Raw genomic sequence first — 15,721 nt, 5'->3', positions numbered from 1 at the left:
CACTCACACACCCATTCCAGGCAGCCTTCCATTCCCTCACACTCACACCTATCACAGGCAGCCTTCCATTCACACACACACCCATTCCAGGCAGCCTTCCATTCCCTCACACTCACACCTATCACAGGCAGCCTCCCATTCACACACCCCATCCCAGGCAGCCTTCCATTCACTCACACTCACACCTATCACAGGCAGCCTCCCATTCACACACACACACACACCCATTCCAGGCAGCCTTCCATTCACTCATACACACACACCTATCACAGGCAGCCTCCCATTCACACACACACCCATCCCAGGCAGCCTTCCATTCACTCACACTCACACCTATCACAGGCAGCCTCCCATTCACACACACACACACACCCATCCCAGGCAGCCTTCCATTCACACACACACCCATCCCAGGCAGCCTTCCATTCACTCATACACACATGCAGACCAGGCAGTCGGGGTCCATGGGTCATTCCTTCTCTGCTGCTGCTGCCAGCCTGTACCTTCTTCTTTGTGGAGAGCAGCTATTCTGCAGCTTCTCGTCATGTGCTGGCCCCGAGGTAATTCAACACTCGTGGTGCTAGCACTTCCCGTTTTCTCATCTCGCGATGCATGAGATGAAAATACAGGAAATGCTAGCATTGCGAGTGTTTGAATAGTCCGTGGCCAGCACATGAGGAGGAGTTGCCAGATAGGCTTCCTCTTCTGCTGTGGCCTCTTGCCTCTTCTGCCAGCGGTGGGATCAGGTCCACCAGTGTCAACACCGACCTCGCCCTGCTCCCGATGCTTCCCCACCAGATGTGCCACCCTGTGCGACCGCACGGTTTGAACACCAGGTGGCACCGGGCCTGTTCCTGACCCACTGAGCAGGGAGTTCTGCCTGCCAGAAAGCTGTAGGCAAAACTGTGAAAAACACATCAGAAAAAGTGCAAAAATCCTTCTGTTTCTCTCTCTGTTCCCTCCAGTCCACTTCTTGGTACCTGGCAGGGCAGTATCTCTCCGTCTCTGTGCTAAGCCGAGTGCTTTAACGTGGAGAGCACACTGAAAACACTTCTTCTCCCTTGAAATCAAATCTTTACTACCACAATCTAACTAAGGCTAATCATCCCCAGCACCCCCACACTTGTGGACTAGGAGATCACTCACAGGCTGCCTCTAGGGCAGGGCCTATGCAGGAATGCTCTCTCCACCTAAGGGCTAGGAACATGTACTGGCTGACCAGTGTGTCTGCCACATAAAGAATTACAATTGGTGCACAAAATAAGAGAAAGGCTTTTGCAGCTGGGGTCCACTGTGTGTTTACTTAAAAGAAGAAGCTTACCTTAGCTAAACTGTAATCCTCAAACTGGCTCTCCTAAATTTCAGCCCTAGTCATTTCAAAATATCCAACAAAAGTAATTCGTGGTCATTTTAAAGAGCTGTTAAATCCGCAGCGTGGACACCCAAGCTCTTTTTCACGCAGCACAGGGCTCATTCATTGCGCCTTTTCCCTCCAGGCACAAAGCAAATGATCCTTCCTTGCTTTTACTTTCTTGCCTTGTGTTTTCGGGGTTCAGTGGCATGGTCTTGTCACAATAAGGTTAGAGGTCATGACAATGCAATGATAAAGATGACACCCCCTCCCCCTCCCCCATAGCACACCACTATAGTGACCTTGCCTGTACATTACAATACTTGCCCTCGTCCTTTTACCTTTTGGGGGTGAGGGAAAGGAATTAGCATTTATATAAAAACAGATGTTAGAATGTGATCGTGAAACCTCTGGAAGTCTGGGTAAAGCAAAACATTCTGAAAGGTGCCCAAGGCAGACGTGAGCTCCAATTCATGCTCCGCATGCTTGCTGATGGATTTATTGAAAGTTACATTCCTAAGTCTAGATGTTCATACTTAGAAATACCTTAAAACAAAATACGCTGGCAAAGCTTACAGAAGTCTTTGTCTGTGCGCGTCAGAAAACCCAGCATGTCCACACACCTGTAGGTGAGGGACTCAGTCTGAGATGCTGCATTTTTTATTGAACTATAGAGGCTGTAGGCCGCCACTGAGAGCTGTGGCGTAGCTAAAGTATTTAGCACCCCTCCCCCAATATATAATTTTAAAATCCCCTAAACATCAATAAAATAAAACAGCAGACTTATCAAGTAACAGCCAATAATTAAAACTATTAAGAATTTTAAAAAATCTCCCGCTCTCCATATCTGTCATCCTAAGATTGTTGTAGACTGAGGGCATCAATAAAATATTTCAAAACAGCTTCCTGAAGCTGTTCACGACAATCTCAGAGTGACAGGTATGGAGAACAGAGCATTTTGAAAATCCTTATTAGTTTTAATTACTGGGTGTTATTTAATGTCTGCTGTTTTGAAATATTTTAGTGTGAGACACTCACATACACGCTTGGTGAGAGACAGTGGGAGCTTGAGGGTCTGTGTGTGTGAGACAGACACAAACATTTCCTCCATCTCTCCCTCTTTCTCTCTCTCTCTCACACACACACACACACGCACGCTCCTCTGTATCTCTCACACACGCTTACTCTCTCTCACCCCCACCCCTCTCAAACACTCGCATTTACTCTCACAAGGCCAGTCTCTCGCCCTCTCACACACGTTTTGCCACTGACTCTGGGAACCACCGGTGGCACCTCAGGGGCAGGGCCTCGTCTTCTGCCACTGGCTCTGGGGAACACCGGTGGCACCTGAGGGCCTCGTCTTCTGCCACTGGCTCTGGGAAACACGGTGGCACCTCAGGGCCTATTCTTCACCTGCTGCTGGCCTCTTCCACAGGACCTCACTTTTGCTGGCGGGGAGTGGGAACCTCTCCAGCACATCACTTCTCCGTGCCTCCGCGGGACCTTCCTGCTGGCGGCAATGACACCCCTCCCCCTGCAGTCACCCGGGGACACCACTGGTTAAGTGACTTCTTTCTGCCCGCTGCCTGTGACCTGACACTGTCTGGTCACTGTAAACTAAGCGTCCGTGCCACCTCAGTTCCACGTGCCTCTGCTGAGGCTTGCCTCGCTCTTATCTCGAATAATCAGAACACTGTGGCTCTTATAGTTGTTCCTGCAGCTGCTACACAAGGATTGATGCTCTGACCGTGATCTTTTTACAGGTTTGGTTCTGTGCTGCAAAGTTATATTTTGTATTTGCAAACATACGTAAGTATATGATCACTAATGCGCCATTGTATGAAGTTATAATGGCTGTAATACCTGCACTTTAACCACCCCTAATGGCAGCTAATCCCTTGAAAGAGAACCTATGCAGGTACTTTCTCTTTGACAATTAATTTATGCAAAATATGCGAGCTAAAAGTGCCTGCACCCAGTGCAGCTGCTGATCTTTTGGAGTGCCAAGGACGTGCACTGTTTTAGGGTCCCAACGTAATCAGACCCCTAGGATGCCTCTGTTTATCTAGCTAAAAGCAGGCCAAGGGAGCTGGATAAAAGGCTTTGACTATGTCCCTGCACTTAAAGGATCTTTGTTTACGTGGCGCATTATATAACTTTGATAGTGCTTATTTAATTCTCACTGTGCTCACACTGAAACCTGATGTTGGAGATTGAAAGGCAGGTTAGGGGGCTGATACCATAAACTGCGAATTCCCTCACAGTGCCAGCTCATTTAACACAATTCATGTACTGATTTTCCAGCGAAATAATCTGCAGGAAATAATTCGCTTTTTTGCAGAGCAACATAACTACATCCTCCTGAGATATACTCACAGGAAAAGATCCATCTCCCCAATTTCCAAACATGTAAATGTAACTACTATTGTAGAAATTTTCAAAAGCCATTTATCCGCGTAAAGTGCACTTATATGAGTAAATCCTATGGACAATTCAATGGCAAATATTATGGCAATTTTCAAAAGTCCACTTGAGTAAAGTGCACTTACATATGTAAAACCCATTTTTAAGTGTGTAAATGCTTTTGAAATTCAGGCCCATGGTGTTGAGAAACCACTAATCAGCTGATCTCCATGATTTTTCAGCTCATTAGCAATTCTGCATACGTTTCGCAAACAGCTTCACAAACGAAAAAAAATGCCAAATAGCACATGCTAAAATGTACATGAACTATCCCTTTGCGCAGTAGCACGCCGGCCTCGGTGACTGTGCTGGTGTTTTAACAGCCCCTGAGAATCTTCACCTCGTTCTCCCGTTTCCTTCTTGTGCCTCAGCACTGAGCTGATGAAGGAAATAGGACTCCAAAGCTAATCACAAACGTATTGCTACTCCAATACAAACCTTTCTTTCAACTTGTCTAGGTCTGGACTAACACGGCGAATAGCTTTATTGTGCTTGAAGGACATTTAAAATGTGTGACCGATTCCTGCTCTGGTGAAATCATATCACTCAGGAACTCAGCCAGCTCTATGTGCGTCTCAGGCCAGTTTTGCAAAAACCTCCATTTCCTGCGTTTATCTAACAGGAGAACCCTCCTGAAGTATAGTTTCATTTTCAAACTGAGAAAAAAACAGGACAAAATAATACATGAGAAAAGTGGCTTACAGAGTATTTGTGTAGGCCTTTGTGGGTAGTCTTTCTGCACTTGGACGCTATATTTGCTGTCCGTTCCAAAATAAATGCTCAGTTTGCTCCGGTTCTCAGGAAGCTCAGCATCACAGGCTCGTATCTGCTGTGGAGCATGGGCCTTCTTAATTAGATTCCACGCTGGGAGTAGGAAGTTTGAAGATAATGAACTGGCTCTTGCAATGCAAGGCACTGCCAGGAAAATCCAATCTTTAATCCCTGGGCACACCCTTTATACATCTCTACGATTCAGTGGCGAGCCAAACCATGAATCCTGCTCTTATAACCAAGGGGTTAATAATAATCACAAAGAAACAGCCCTCATTATATTCTGTTATTCATTATGGAATATTTCACAAGATATCCGACTATCTGCCAGGAAAACCCGTCTCATGCGCTGAGATTTCCAGCCAGAGATACGGAAGTGAGACTTGATCCTGCAGCAGGTCTGTCGCAAAGTGGGAAAGGTAGGGCAGCACCTCCATAGATTCCAGTTAAAGGGTCATAATTATCAACTATAAAGCCATTAATAATTTTCATCGTGTGCTCCAAACTTTGGCGAACATCTTCCAGCTCCGCCGAGAGTAGCCGGGACTGTGCCGCTAGCACTGTGTGATCCCAGCACTGTGACTGGGTTTCTCCAGGTTACCTGCTGGGGTGGGGGAGGGGGGAGGGAGAGGAGGGGGGAGTCGGAGTGAGGGAGGCTGGCCAGCGGACCCTACCACATTTCTTTTTTTCAACTTGCTTACAGAAGGGGGTTTAGGGGCTTATGAGGAGTGGTCGGCTTAGCAGGGCCATTTGTAAAATATTCTGCGAGGGTATGGGAGCTGGACCACATTTTTTTTTTAATTTTGCACAATATTATGCCATTTTACTGGCTATATTCAAAAGTCTAAAGTTATCTGATTTCATGCAACTGGATAACTTAGCTGGATACAGCTGAAAATCAGCTCAATTATCCAGATAACAGCTCTGCCCTAGAACACCCCCCGGGAGGCCCCTACATAATAATGACTTATCTGGATAAATGCCAGAAATATTCAATAGTCCGGGTTTAGCCAGATATCTCACCACAGTTACCTGGGTGAATGCCTTTGACTATGGGCCCCATCATTTTTAAAGCAATACTAGATGTACTCAGAGCTGTACAGATACATATAAAAGGCATGGAGCTTACAATACATGAAAAACTAGAGTCTATGGGAAATGTATTTAGGATTTAAAAGCAGCTTCAGAAAGGTGAGTTTTAGAGGGAGCAGGAGGCACCGAATCAGGGAGTCTGTTCCAGGCGTATAATGCAGCAAGGGGGAAAGCGCAGAGCTGGGAGTGGGCGGCGGAGGAGAAGGGCTCAGATGAACAGAGTTCATGAGGAAGTTTGCAGGGAGAGAGGAGATAGGTGAGGAGGAGCTGCAGAGTGAATGCATCGGGTCAATGACTGGGTCAGGCTAGAATAATCCTGGACGAGTTACATCTAAGCCGCGGTCATTTCAATCAGGTGACTCGGCCCAGAGTCAGGAAGGAGAAAAGGGGCCTGCTCACTTTCCCATTCGAAACACAGACATTGTCGTTCATGAAAGCCATTTCAATAAGGTACCTGCTTTTCAAGCCAGCGCGATTTTCAGACATGAGCTACCTGCACTGGGGTAATTTTTAAAAGATTTATACATGCAAAAGTAGCATATATCGTAGCAATTTTCAGAAGTCCACTTACCCGTGTAAAGTCCAGTTTTAAGCATGGAAATCCTTTTTTAAAATTACCCCCATAAAGGTGAATTTTAAAAGCCTGGCATACGCCAAAACTGGGAGATAATGCGCTTAAGTCGGGCCGGCACACGCCAAGCAGTTTTTAAAAGCCGCCCACGCATGTGTGCACTTGCCCCTATGCACACAAATGAGAAGTTCCAAAAAGTGGGCGGGGCGGGGCGTGGGCATTCCTGGAATTCACCTTGAAATTTGCTCGTAAATAATTACATGCGCCTGCGTGCGCCGGGGTCCTCGGCCGTGTAACCTGACTTCTGCTATGGACGGAGTGTAAGTCGTAAAACAAAAAAAACTAAACACATCGGTGGGGCTTTAAGGGTCGGGGTTAATGGGGGGGGGGGGGGGGGGGGGGGAAGGAGGCTAATAAACTAGGGGGGCTTTGGAAGTCCTAATCCCTTAACTAAGCGAACTGGGAACGAACCAGGAAAACTTGCAGTGACCTCGGCATGCGTGTTTCAAAATTCCCCCACTTGCGCGGTAGAAGTGGTATTTGCGTACATTAAGCGTGCATCATTAAAATCGCGTGCACATGTGCGGGTGTTATAAAACGGCCGTGCCCCTGGGTGCAGGGCAAACAAGCGCGCGCACACGGGCCTGTTTAAAAATGACCATTGTTAGGCAAAGATTGGATTTTGGGGCAGATAAAAATTCAGGCCAGTCTTTTACGTTTTGTCAGATGAGAGCATAAAGCACACATGCTGACAATACAAGTACATTTTTAAAAATTAAATGTACCTGGGGAGCCTTCTTCCCAACGCAAACTAAACCCCCAGAGTGGCTCTTTTTACTGAGGTGCACACATTGGCATTTCTACCCACACAAGACCCTAATCCCACCTAAATGTATTCCCACAGTGCATGAGATACAAATATCCAAATCATTTTAAAAGTGAGCAGGACGCCCTGCAAACGTTTGGGTTGTAAGCGTGCGGTGTACTTGGTGAATACCAGAGAATAAAAATCCTCTAACAGCCTCGTGCACATTACTCAGAAGTAAACGTTGACATGAGCCCTTCTCTGAGCAGAGTCGCAATGAGAATGCAATCCCTGTAATTCTTAGTACATTTCTGGAAGAGAAACTTTGGACTTGCAGCTAAGAGAAAAAAAAAACCCCAAAGCAAGCCGAAGAGCTGAATGGAAGACAGCAAGCAGGGCAGACTCTCAACATCTGTGACTCATTTGATCAATCATAGTCAGAACAATGTGCCTGTGAGTTGTGCAAAACTTTCTAAAGAAAATAGCTCATGAAGCGATAAAGATAAAGCATTTTCAGGCTTTCTAACCAAGGCATGAGTGACGTTTTCATTGAATGTGATCAATGCGTTTAATTATTCACCGTTTATAGACTTTTTCCCTGCGTACTTCACAGTGCTGTGGTTTTGGCTCGGCCTCTGGACACACAGAGCCCTGCATTAGTAATGTAACAATCCGAGATGAAGTCACAGAGGGAATAATGGTCCTATTGATCTAACAATGGTTTGGGATTTTACTTTTTTTTTAATCAGGCCACGTAACTAGATGGTAAGGCATATGTCAGATAATTAGAACTGATGAGATTATTTATAGTACTCTATAAAATTATCTGGGATGTAACGAACTCCTGTTAGAATAACACTAAATTGTAAAACATGCAGAAAAGTAATACAATGCATGCAGAGCTTACTCATTTCCATGTATTCAGGTGTCAGGCCAGTAAAAGGTTCCAGCGCGTGGTCAATGTCCCACTGATGATGCCTGGAATTGCTCACATTGCTTTCTCCCGACTCCGTTCTTTCCTCTTTCAGCTTCCTATACATGTTTTTTAGCCTCCTAGAAAGGGAAAAGTCTAAATTAAGCCAATTTCAAATGAAAAGGTGGGTTTAAAAGAGCTTTCATATCTGAAGACTTAAAATGGTCCAGTTTCTTTTTTTTTCTCCAGGCGTGCATTTCCATATCGGTGTTAGGACGGAATGAAGAAATGCTCAAATATATTTTTTGGCCCAGTAAAATTCGGGCACAGAGGAGGCTTGAGGAGGGCAGCACACTATTGGCTAACCCCCTTAGAAACCCCCAAAAGAGTCATTCGTGGTTGACCAAGTTTTATTTCAAGGTAATTCCTCTGACATGACTGATAGCTCAGGTCCATGCTGAAAATTAGTGAAAGTTTGACAATTTGGGAACAGTTTTGAAATAGCTCACAAATTTTAAATCAAATATACGCAGAGGTTTCAGTAGGTGCATGCTTTCTCTTGGAAAGTTACTACTCAGGCACATTAATACCTGCTAATTTGTGTGCAGATTTTATTATGGGACAGCCTTAGGAACCCCTCAGCTCGCAGCGGGTAAACTTACATTCCCACGGGCCGTGAGCACATGTTTTCCCGCATATCTGGCGAGCAATCCTATGACAGGCTGTTTCTGCAGGTAAAAGCACTGTTTTATCTCTAGCAATGCCTTTGAAAAACACCTTCCTATGTCCAAAACAAGTCAAACGCTCAAGCTGCCAGATGCCTGAGTAATGTTCTAGCTTTGCCCACATTATCTTGAGCAGTAATTTACTATGCAAGGAACAGCGTATTGCCATAAAGTGATAACCTATCGTAGTGAAAAGGATCCACTCACCTCTCTGTTAAAGAAGCTTGTGCTGTGCATAGTCCGTACATGATTTACAACTAACTGCACCTGCATCATGGGATCAGAGGAGCATCTGTCTATGGGAGAAGCCACAGTAGTACCCGAGCTTCCTGGAGGCCAAGGGCAGGATGCCCCCTCTGATCATGGAGTGCTGTTTTGTGTGAGGCCTGGGACAAATTGCCCCCCATTTCCCCTTTGCACAAAAAAATGTTTTTGCAAGTGGCTCAGTAAAATTATAATATACAAGCTAAACTGGCACTTAATGGGTGGTATAGTACATTGTAGAGAGAAAACGCACGAGTGCTAACACCAAAAGTACAGCACCCACGCTAGCTGCCATGAAATTCACCATGCTAACGTGTCCAGAGTGAAATGGCCAGTTACCCGTCCAAACCCCCACTACACATTCATGAGCCCCCCCCCAAGAAGACCCTAACCTCCCATGAAAGCAGGCAACCCACCCCCTAACCCCCTCCCACAGGAATGCCTTCTTACCGCCGCAGTCCTCGGTGGTAGGCAGGCTGAAAGAGCCCTCTGCATGCTCCGTCGCTGAACCCTGAACGACATCGTTAGGCAGCGCTGCACGTGAAGCGTCATCTAGTGGCATCGTTCAGCAGCAGCAGCGCCAGCAGGAACGCCCTCGCAGCCCTCCTGCTCATGGCTGTGATGCATTCTGGAGAAGTGGGAGGGGCTTCAGGAGTGGGAGTGGGATCCCGCTGCCTTGATGCTCTGATGTTTGGTTAGCGGTTCTGATGAGCAGTGGAGGATTTGGGGGGAATCAGGACTATGTAGTGGGTAGTTCAGGGATGATTTTGATGTGCCTTGATGTGGTGCAGGAGGCAAGGATATGATTTCATTTGAAATGGCACAGATAATGTCAATGACACTGTCGGTACCATTTCATGTCGGTTTTAAGGAGATACAATAAAAACCCCCTACAAAATGTCATCTTTTTTTTGTTTTTAGTGTACATTAAATTGAAATGCATACTGAATCAAATCTGTGCGCACTAACTCAAATAGTACACACTAACGCAAAGTAATGTGCACCATTTCAAGTTCGTGCACACTAGAAGCAACACTTACATTTTAAAACTAAAATTTTAAAAAACAAAAGTAAAAAAAATGGAAATAAAAAAAAATAAATGAAACAAAGATTTTTGCCATGCACAGAGGGACACATGTCTGTGCAGGGTGGGGAAAGCTCCATGGGCTGTGAGCGGGAGGGGGAGAATCTCCCATGCTAATTGGCCCTTTCACTTCAGGCGGGTTAGCCTGGGTCCTTCTGAGCGGCAGCCTGCATGCTAAAAGTGTATTACCTGGTCTGAGGGGGGAGATGCATACCATGCTATTTCCCTGCAGCTGTTATAGACTTATTTGCAAATGATCTTTCATACACTTGTGGGGAAGCAATCATTTTAATGCTGACAGCTTCAGACCCTGGTTTAGCAGGCACATTAACCCTACGGGGCTAATTTGGTAACATGGTGCATCGGTTAGCATGAGGTACACCAGTTTTCAAAGCTGACTTATGCACTCTATCTATCTGCACTAACTTAGATATGTGCTGCTGAAATGTGCCCAGACTGTTTCCTTGAAAATGTACATGCATAGGTCCAACCTCCATGTCAGCACCCCGCCTGGGAAGGCCAGTGCTTAGTCTGCATACATGACAGACATCCTGATTACTAAAGGCCATTTCTGCAAAAATCCCTTTGAAAATGACCTTCAGGGAGAACTTCTGCTGGTAAAGTAGTCGTTTACCTGCGGACATGACCCTTTAGAAAGTTGCACAACCGATGCATGCATAAAAGGGAAGAGGCATTCCAGGGCACGAAGGCCGGGCAGGGCTGCTTTTAGATTTTAAAAAGTTTGCATGTAAGTTCTTTTGACAAAACTAGGCGCATGGACTAGCAGTTATAATTCTGTGAGCATAGGTCTGCCGGGACGATTTCTGAAAGTGGACCTGTGCGCATAAGTTTGCATTGAAAGTTGGTGTAACTTGTGCATGATGTTACAAAATGACCCGCTCAAAGAGGAATTTAACAGCCCCGACGTGCGCCAAGACCGGGGGACATGCGAATACGTCAGGCCGGCACTCGCCAAACGGATTTTAAAAGCTGCCCGAGTTTGCGCGCACAAATGAAAAGATCCAAATAAGGGGCAGGGCGTGGGCCTGGTCTGGGAGGGGCAATGGGTGTTCCTGGATTTACACTGAAATCTGCACATAAATACGCGCTCCGGGTCCCTGCCACATAACTTTACTTCCGCTAAAACAAAAAAAAAACTAAACAGATCAGCAGGGTTTAAGGGTGGGAGCTAACGGAGGAAGGAAGGTTATTAAACTGGGGCGCGTTTGGAAGTCCTGTCCCTAACCTGGGCAAACTGGGATAACTGGTAATGGCGTCGGCGCGCATCTACTAAAATCCTCCCACGTGTGCGCGCGTTCAGGCTATTTTATAGTATGCGCACATAAACGCGCGTGTGTCATAAATTGGCCACGTCTCTGGGCGCAGGCCGACAAACGGGCACCAGTTTTTAAATTCCCCCTTTAAATGCATAGCATGCTGTTTCTTGCGTACACAAAAGGTCCTTAAAATGCACATTTTCAAGACCTGAAATTTCATGGCAGCGCTCTTTAATTGTTTGGTCAAAGGAAATTACTCATGATCCTCTAAAATGGGGTACACTGCCAACCAGAACTGGAAAAATGGTTACAATCAGTGCCCTCAGCAGTTAACTCGGTGCCACTCTCAGGGACAGGAATTTTCCCCAGCAAAGATCCATAAACCAGAGGGTGCGTCACTTTCACATAACATTATTTGCCTTTTAGCAGCTCTCTCACCAGCCACAATTTCCCCTTCCCTGTGAAAGATGAGGAAAGAAGGAGCTCCTAGGAAGCATTTGCAAATGTGCCTGTGATGGGGGGGGGGGGGGGGAGGGGAGCTGCGGAAAAGTAATACATTTTTTTAGAAGCTGGCAGGTTCTCCCTGGTGTTCCCCTCTCCTCGCAAAGGAAGGGGATATCTGGTTGAACTGAGAGATGGTTGACAAGAACGCTGAGGATTTGTAAAACTCCACTAACAAAAAAAGAATAAAAATATGTGTGCGCCGTTGTTCAATGTTATCCTCTCCCACTCTCCTTAATGCACGGCTCAACTTGGCAGTGCAGCTCTATAATTTTCCGTTTCTGTTTTCTCAGTCTGCTGCAATTCCCTTCCTGCCAGCTCTTGCTGCTGCTATCTTGAGAGCAAATTGATAGAGAAATGCCTGCTTTGTTTTCTCTGATTCCCTCCCTTGTGCTTTCTCTGGCCCATCAAGCACAATTCGGTAATTTCAGCCAAGTTTTTCCATGTGGTTTTTCCTTGGGTAGCCCAGTGTTCGCTGTGGGTGGACGGTGCTTCACCGTTGTCATGCATCCAACTTGCCTGAGGCCCTGCATTGTTTTGTTTTCTACTGTGGTGCATGTGTTGCTGATGTCGAGCAAAAGTAAATAGCAGCTCGTTCGCTTTGTATGGGGAGACAGCAGTGGAAATTCAGGAAACTGTAAGAAAGACTGGAATAATAATTCTGAGATCATATGTAGGTGCGTGCTGTCATCTGTGTATACAGCACTGTATCTGTGTTGTACACTGTTTGGTTAGTTACACTGACCGAACTTCTGTTTTCATACAGTCTTCCTTGAAGAGAAAGATGGTGATAACAAATTACATGGACAGCACAGATAGTCAAGATTTCAGTGCCAGACTATTCCATGAATAATTATACAATCTGATAATCTACAACATTAAGTGGCATTGCTGCATTAGTTACGACAGAATATCGGCCATTGGTACATTCATACTTGGAAGACGTGCTCAAATAAACCCAAATAGCTTCATAGGGTATCACAAGTTAAACAGCATTAAACAACTTCTGCCTGATACCCCCCTCCTTCTCACTCTGCATGTGGAATCACTCTATAGTCACATTCCCAATGCCTATGAACTGTGTGAAAACATGAATCCTGAATCACCAGCATGCACCAGATTCTATAAAATAATTGCTTACATTCATCGCGATTCGGCTTCAGTAATGAAATCTCTTTACAAATGATGGAAATCACTACTGATACCAGGATGGCACTATAGTCTGGTAACCTCTGCTTTATGATGGCATTCCTTTGGCTATGGACGGAAGGCAAAAAAGCATCTTAGGCAATTTGTCACCTCTTTTAAAGCACTCCATTTAACAAACAATTTCAAAGTTTGTTACTCCGCACCAAGAAATGTCACTTCTTGCATATTGTACTATGCAGATGCAGCCTACCACCCTATCTCCAGTTCCTCTTTCATACGCATACAATTCCACTGACTACAGCAAAGCTACACATAACTATTGTGATGCTCTGACCCAAAACACAGAAACAAACATCTCACAGCACTGACTGAATCTCTCAGAGAAAAATGATATAACTGCAGAATCATCTCCAGAAAAATTGCATTTTCCATACAGTCGAACGAAAACCACCAACTATGTATGTATTATAATAACAATGAGCTGGGACTTGAAAAACTAGAAATAATCATATAAGGACGCTGAAACAAATATTCCTGCGCCTTTAGTTTTAGTTTTCTGCCAACAACCTAAATCTAAAACAAAAACTGATGAGAAGCAGACTTGAAACAGAAGTTCAAGAAGGGGAGAAAGGCATTAAACCATGCAAGAAAGCAGACAGCAACCTGTGCCAAAACATATCCCAGGACCTACAGTTACATGGGGAAGGTATTTAACATGAAAATCATATTCATGCTGCTTTACAAATGTGGTCTACCTCTTCCAGTGCTGACAATGTGAAGAAAAAGGGTGCCATCTTTGTGAACAGACCAGAATGTAAACAAACACAGATACAAAATGCCCCACCACAGAGAACATGGGGACCATTCCAATCAGGATTCTAATCGAAAACATCAAAACTATGAACTAAAACAAATAATACAAAGGAGATGAATAAACAAATTGGACTTCTCCTATTTTATCAGACATAAGTTTCTTCTAACTGCAAATTCTGTTGGTTATCATTCCTTGCATTTCTCATTCCTCTCACAATTCTCAACATCAACAAACAAACCAAAAAAACCCCAACACAATAACAAATGTTGCGCCAGAGGTGGACCCTTGGACCAAGGTGGGGTTGACGCAACCCGTGGGTGGGGACCTACGGGTCCCCACCGTGGGCTGAACAGAGGCCGGATGGAGCTTCACCAATACCAGCCCTCGTTCCCCGCAGATTGAGCCTTTGGGTGTCAGGGCCGGCTGGTCTTAGGTGGGCCTCTGTATGTAGATGATGAGGAGATCGAGTTCAGCCCAGAGACAGCAGAAGAGAGATGGTACAGTCTTACACCAGACAATGTAGTGTCCTGGAGACTCGGGCACCAAAGGAATGAAGGGGGCGCCCGAGCAAGAGCAGGCCAAAGCCTGATTCGATCAAGTCCAGGAAGGAAGCTGAAGAGACGACAATGGACAGGCTTGAGTCAGGGTTGGCGGCAATCTGGAAGCAGTGGCAAACAAGGCTAAGGTCTGATCACAGAAGTAGTCAAGCGTAGTCGAACGATGCTGAGGTCTGGGTCTGGAGAGAGGCAACGGTGTAGTCAGACAATGCAGAGGTCGGGGTCTGGAGAGAGTCAATGGTGTGGTCAGGTGAAGCAGAGATCCGGGCTTGGAGAGAGTCAACGGCGTGGTCAGACGAAGCAAAGTCAAAGTCCGTGTAGGCAATCCGAGATAAAGTGCAAGGCAGGAACAAGGAGACAGGAACCAGGATCAAACGAGGAACAGGAACACAGGAGTGAGACGAATCTCTAGGAGGCAACGAGTACTCGACTAGTGAGGAGACCTGTTGCAAAGGCAAAGCTAAGGAGCGGAGCCTGCGCTTAAATACTGAAGCTCTGCTGACGTCATCATCCGAGGCCATGGCTAGATTCCCGCTGCGGGCCCTACATAAGCATTGGTGATGCGTGCGCATGTGCCTAGGGAGGGACGCTGCGCCGAGTAGCGGCGTCTCTCCGCGGGCCACGTGGAGAGGCCCGATGTGAAGCAATGGACGTGGTGGCTGGACCGGGAACACCAGAGACTGCAGCTGAGCCAGAGGCACCAGGGGAGGCCCGAGGATGGAGCTGGCGGCCCCCCGCCACCAGAGAGGAGGAACCAGGAGCTGGAGTTACTGCAGAGAAGTGAGAGGGCCATGCCGCGGGTCTGCTGCGGACAGTACGCGTAACAACAAATATATTGATTAGCAGGGCATGCAAGCACATTCAGCCCAAATCACTCTCCTACCCACTTTCACTGAATTGTATATGAATTTAAAACAAAACACCAAGAAATAGATTTTAAGAGCTGCCCGTGGGCGCACATAGGCACACAGCGATTTCAAAACGCACGAGTACAGCGGTGGATTCACGATGTCAGACCGGCCCGGGTATTCGCCGCCCAGGCCGGCCCAGGACACATCACGTGGTCTGCCGAGCCCGGCTCTGTCACTGCCACGCATGGCAGACCACATGACTGGAGCGATCGGCCCACCGGGGGATGCCCGATCCTCCGATAGGCCAATCCGCCCCTGCACGAGTATATGCATGCCAGTTTTAAAATCAGCTATTTGTGCGTACATGTGCACACTATTTCATATTAATGTGCGCATGCGCACGCAAATGCCGCCCTGCTCGCATAAGTGAGGGGGATTATACTACACACGCACGCATGGAACAGCTGCCCTGTGAGCAAAGGCTAAAGAAGTTAGGACTGTTCAGTTTGGAGAAGATAAGATTGAGGGGGGGA

The 15,721-nt window shown here is 46.3% G+C and overlaps 1 protein-coding gene across 1 annotated transcript in view; it reads right to left on the bottom strand.

Annotated features, from left to right (window-relative positions):
• The window catches only part of ANO2 (anoctamin 2), a 421,412-nt gene that overhangs the window by 55,109 nt on the left and 350,582 nt on the right, over positions 1–15,721 (bottom strand). Inside the window, exon 20 of the mRNA XM_029597539.1 lies at positions 7,961–8,106. Within this exon, the coding sequence (XP_029453399.1) occupies positions 7,961–8,106 (146 nt within the window). The remainder of the gene's footprint in view (positions 1–7,960; positions 8,107–15,721) is intronic.

Source organism: Rhinatrema bivittatum, chromosome 4, assembly GCF_901001135.1.
Source record: "Rhinatrema bivittatum chromosome 4, aRhiBiv1.1, whole genome shotgun sequence".
In the NCBI taxonomy this organism is placed as follows: Eukaryota; Metazoa; Chordata; class Amphibia; order Gymnophiona; family Rhinatrematidae; genus Rhinatrema; species Rhinatrema bivittatum.
This window is presented reverse-complemented; position numbering and strand designations above follow the sequence as displayed.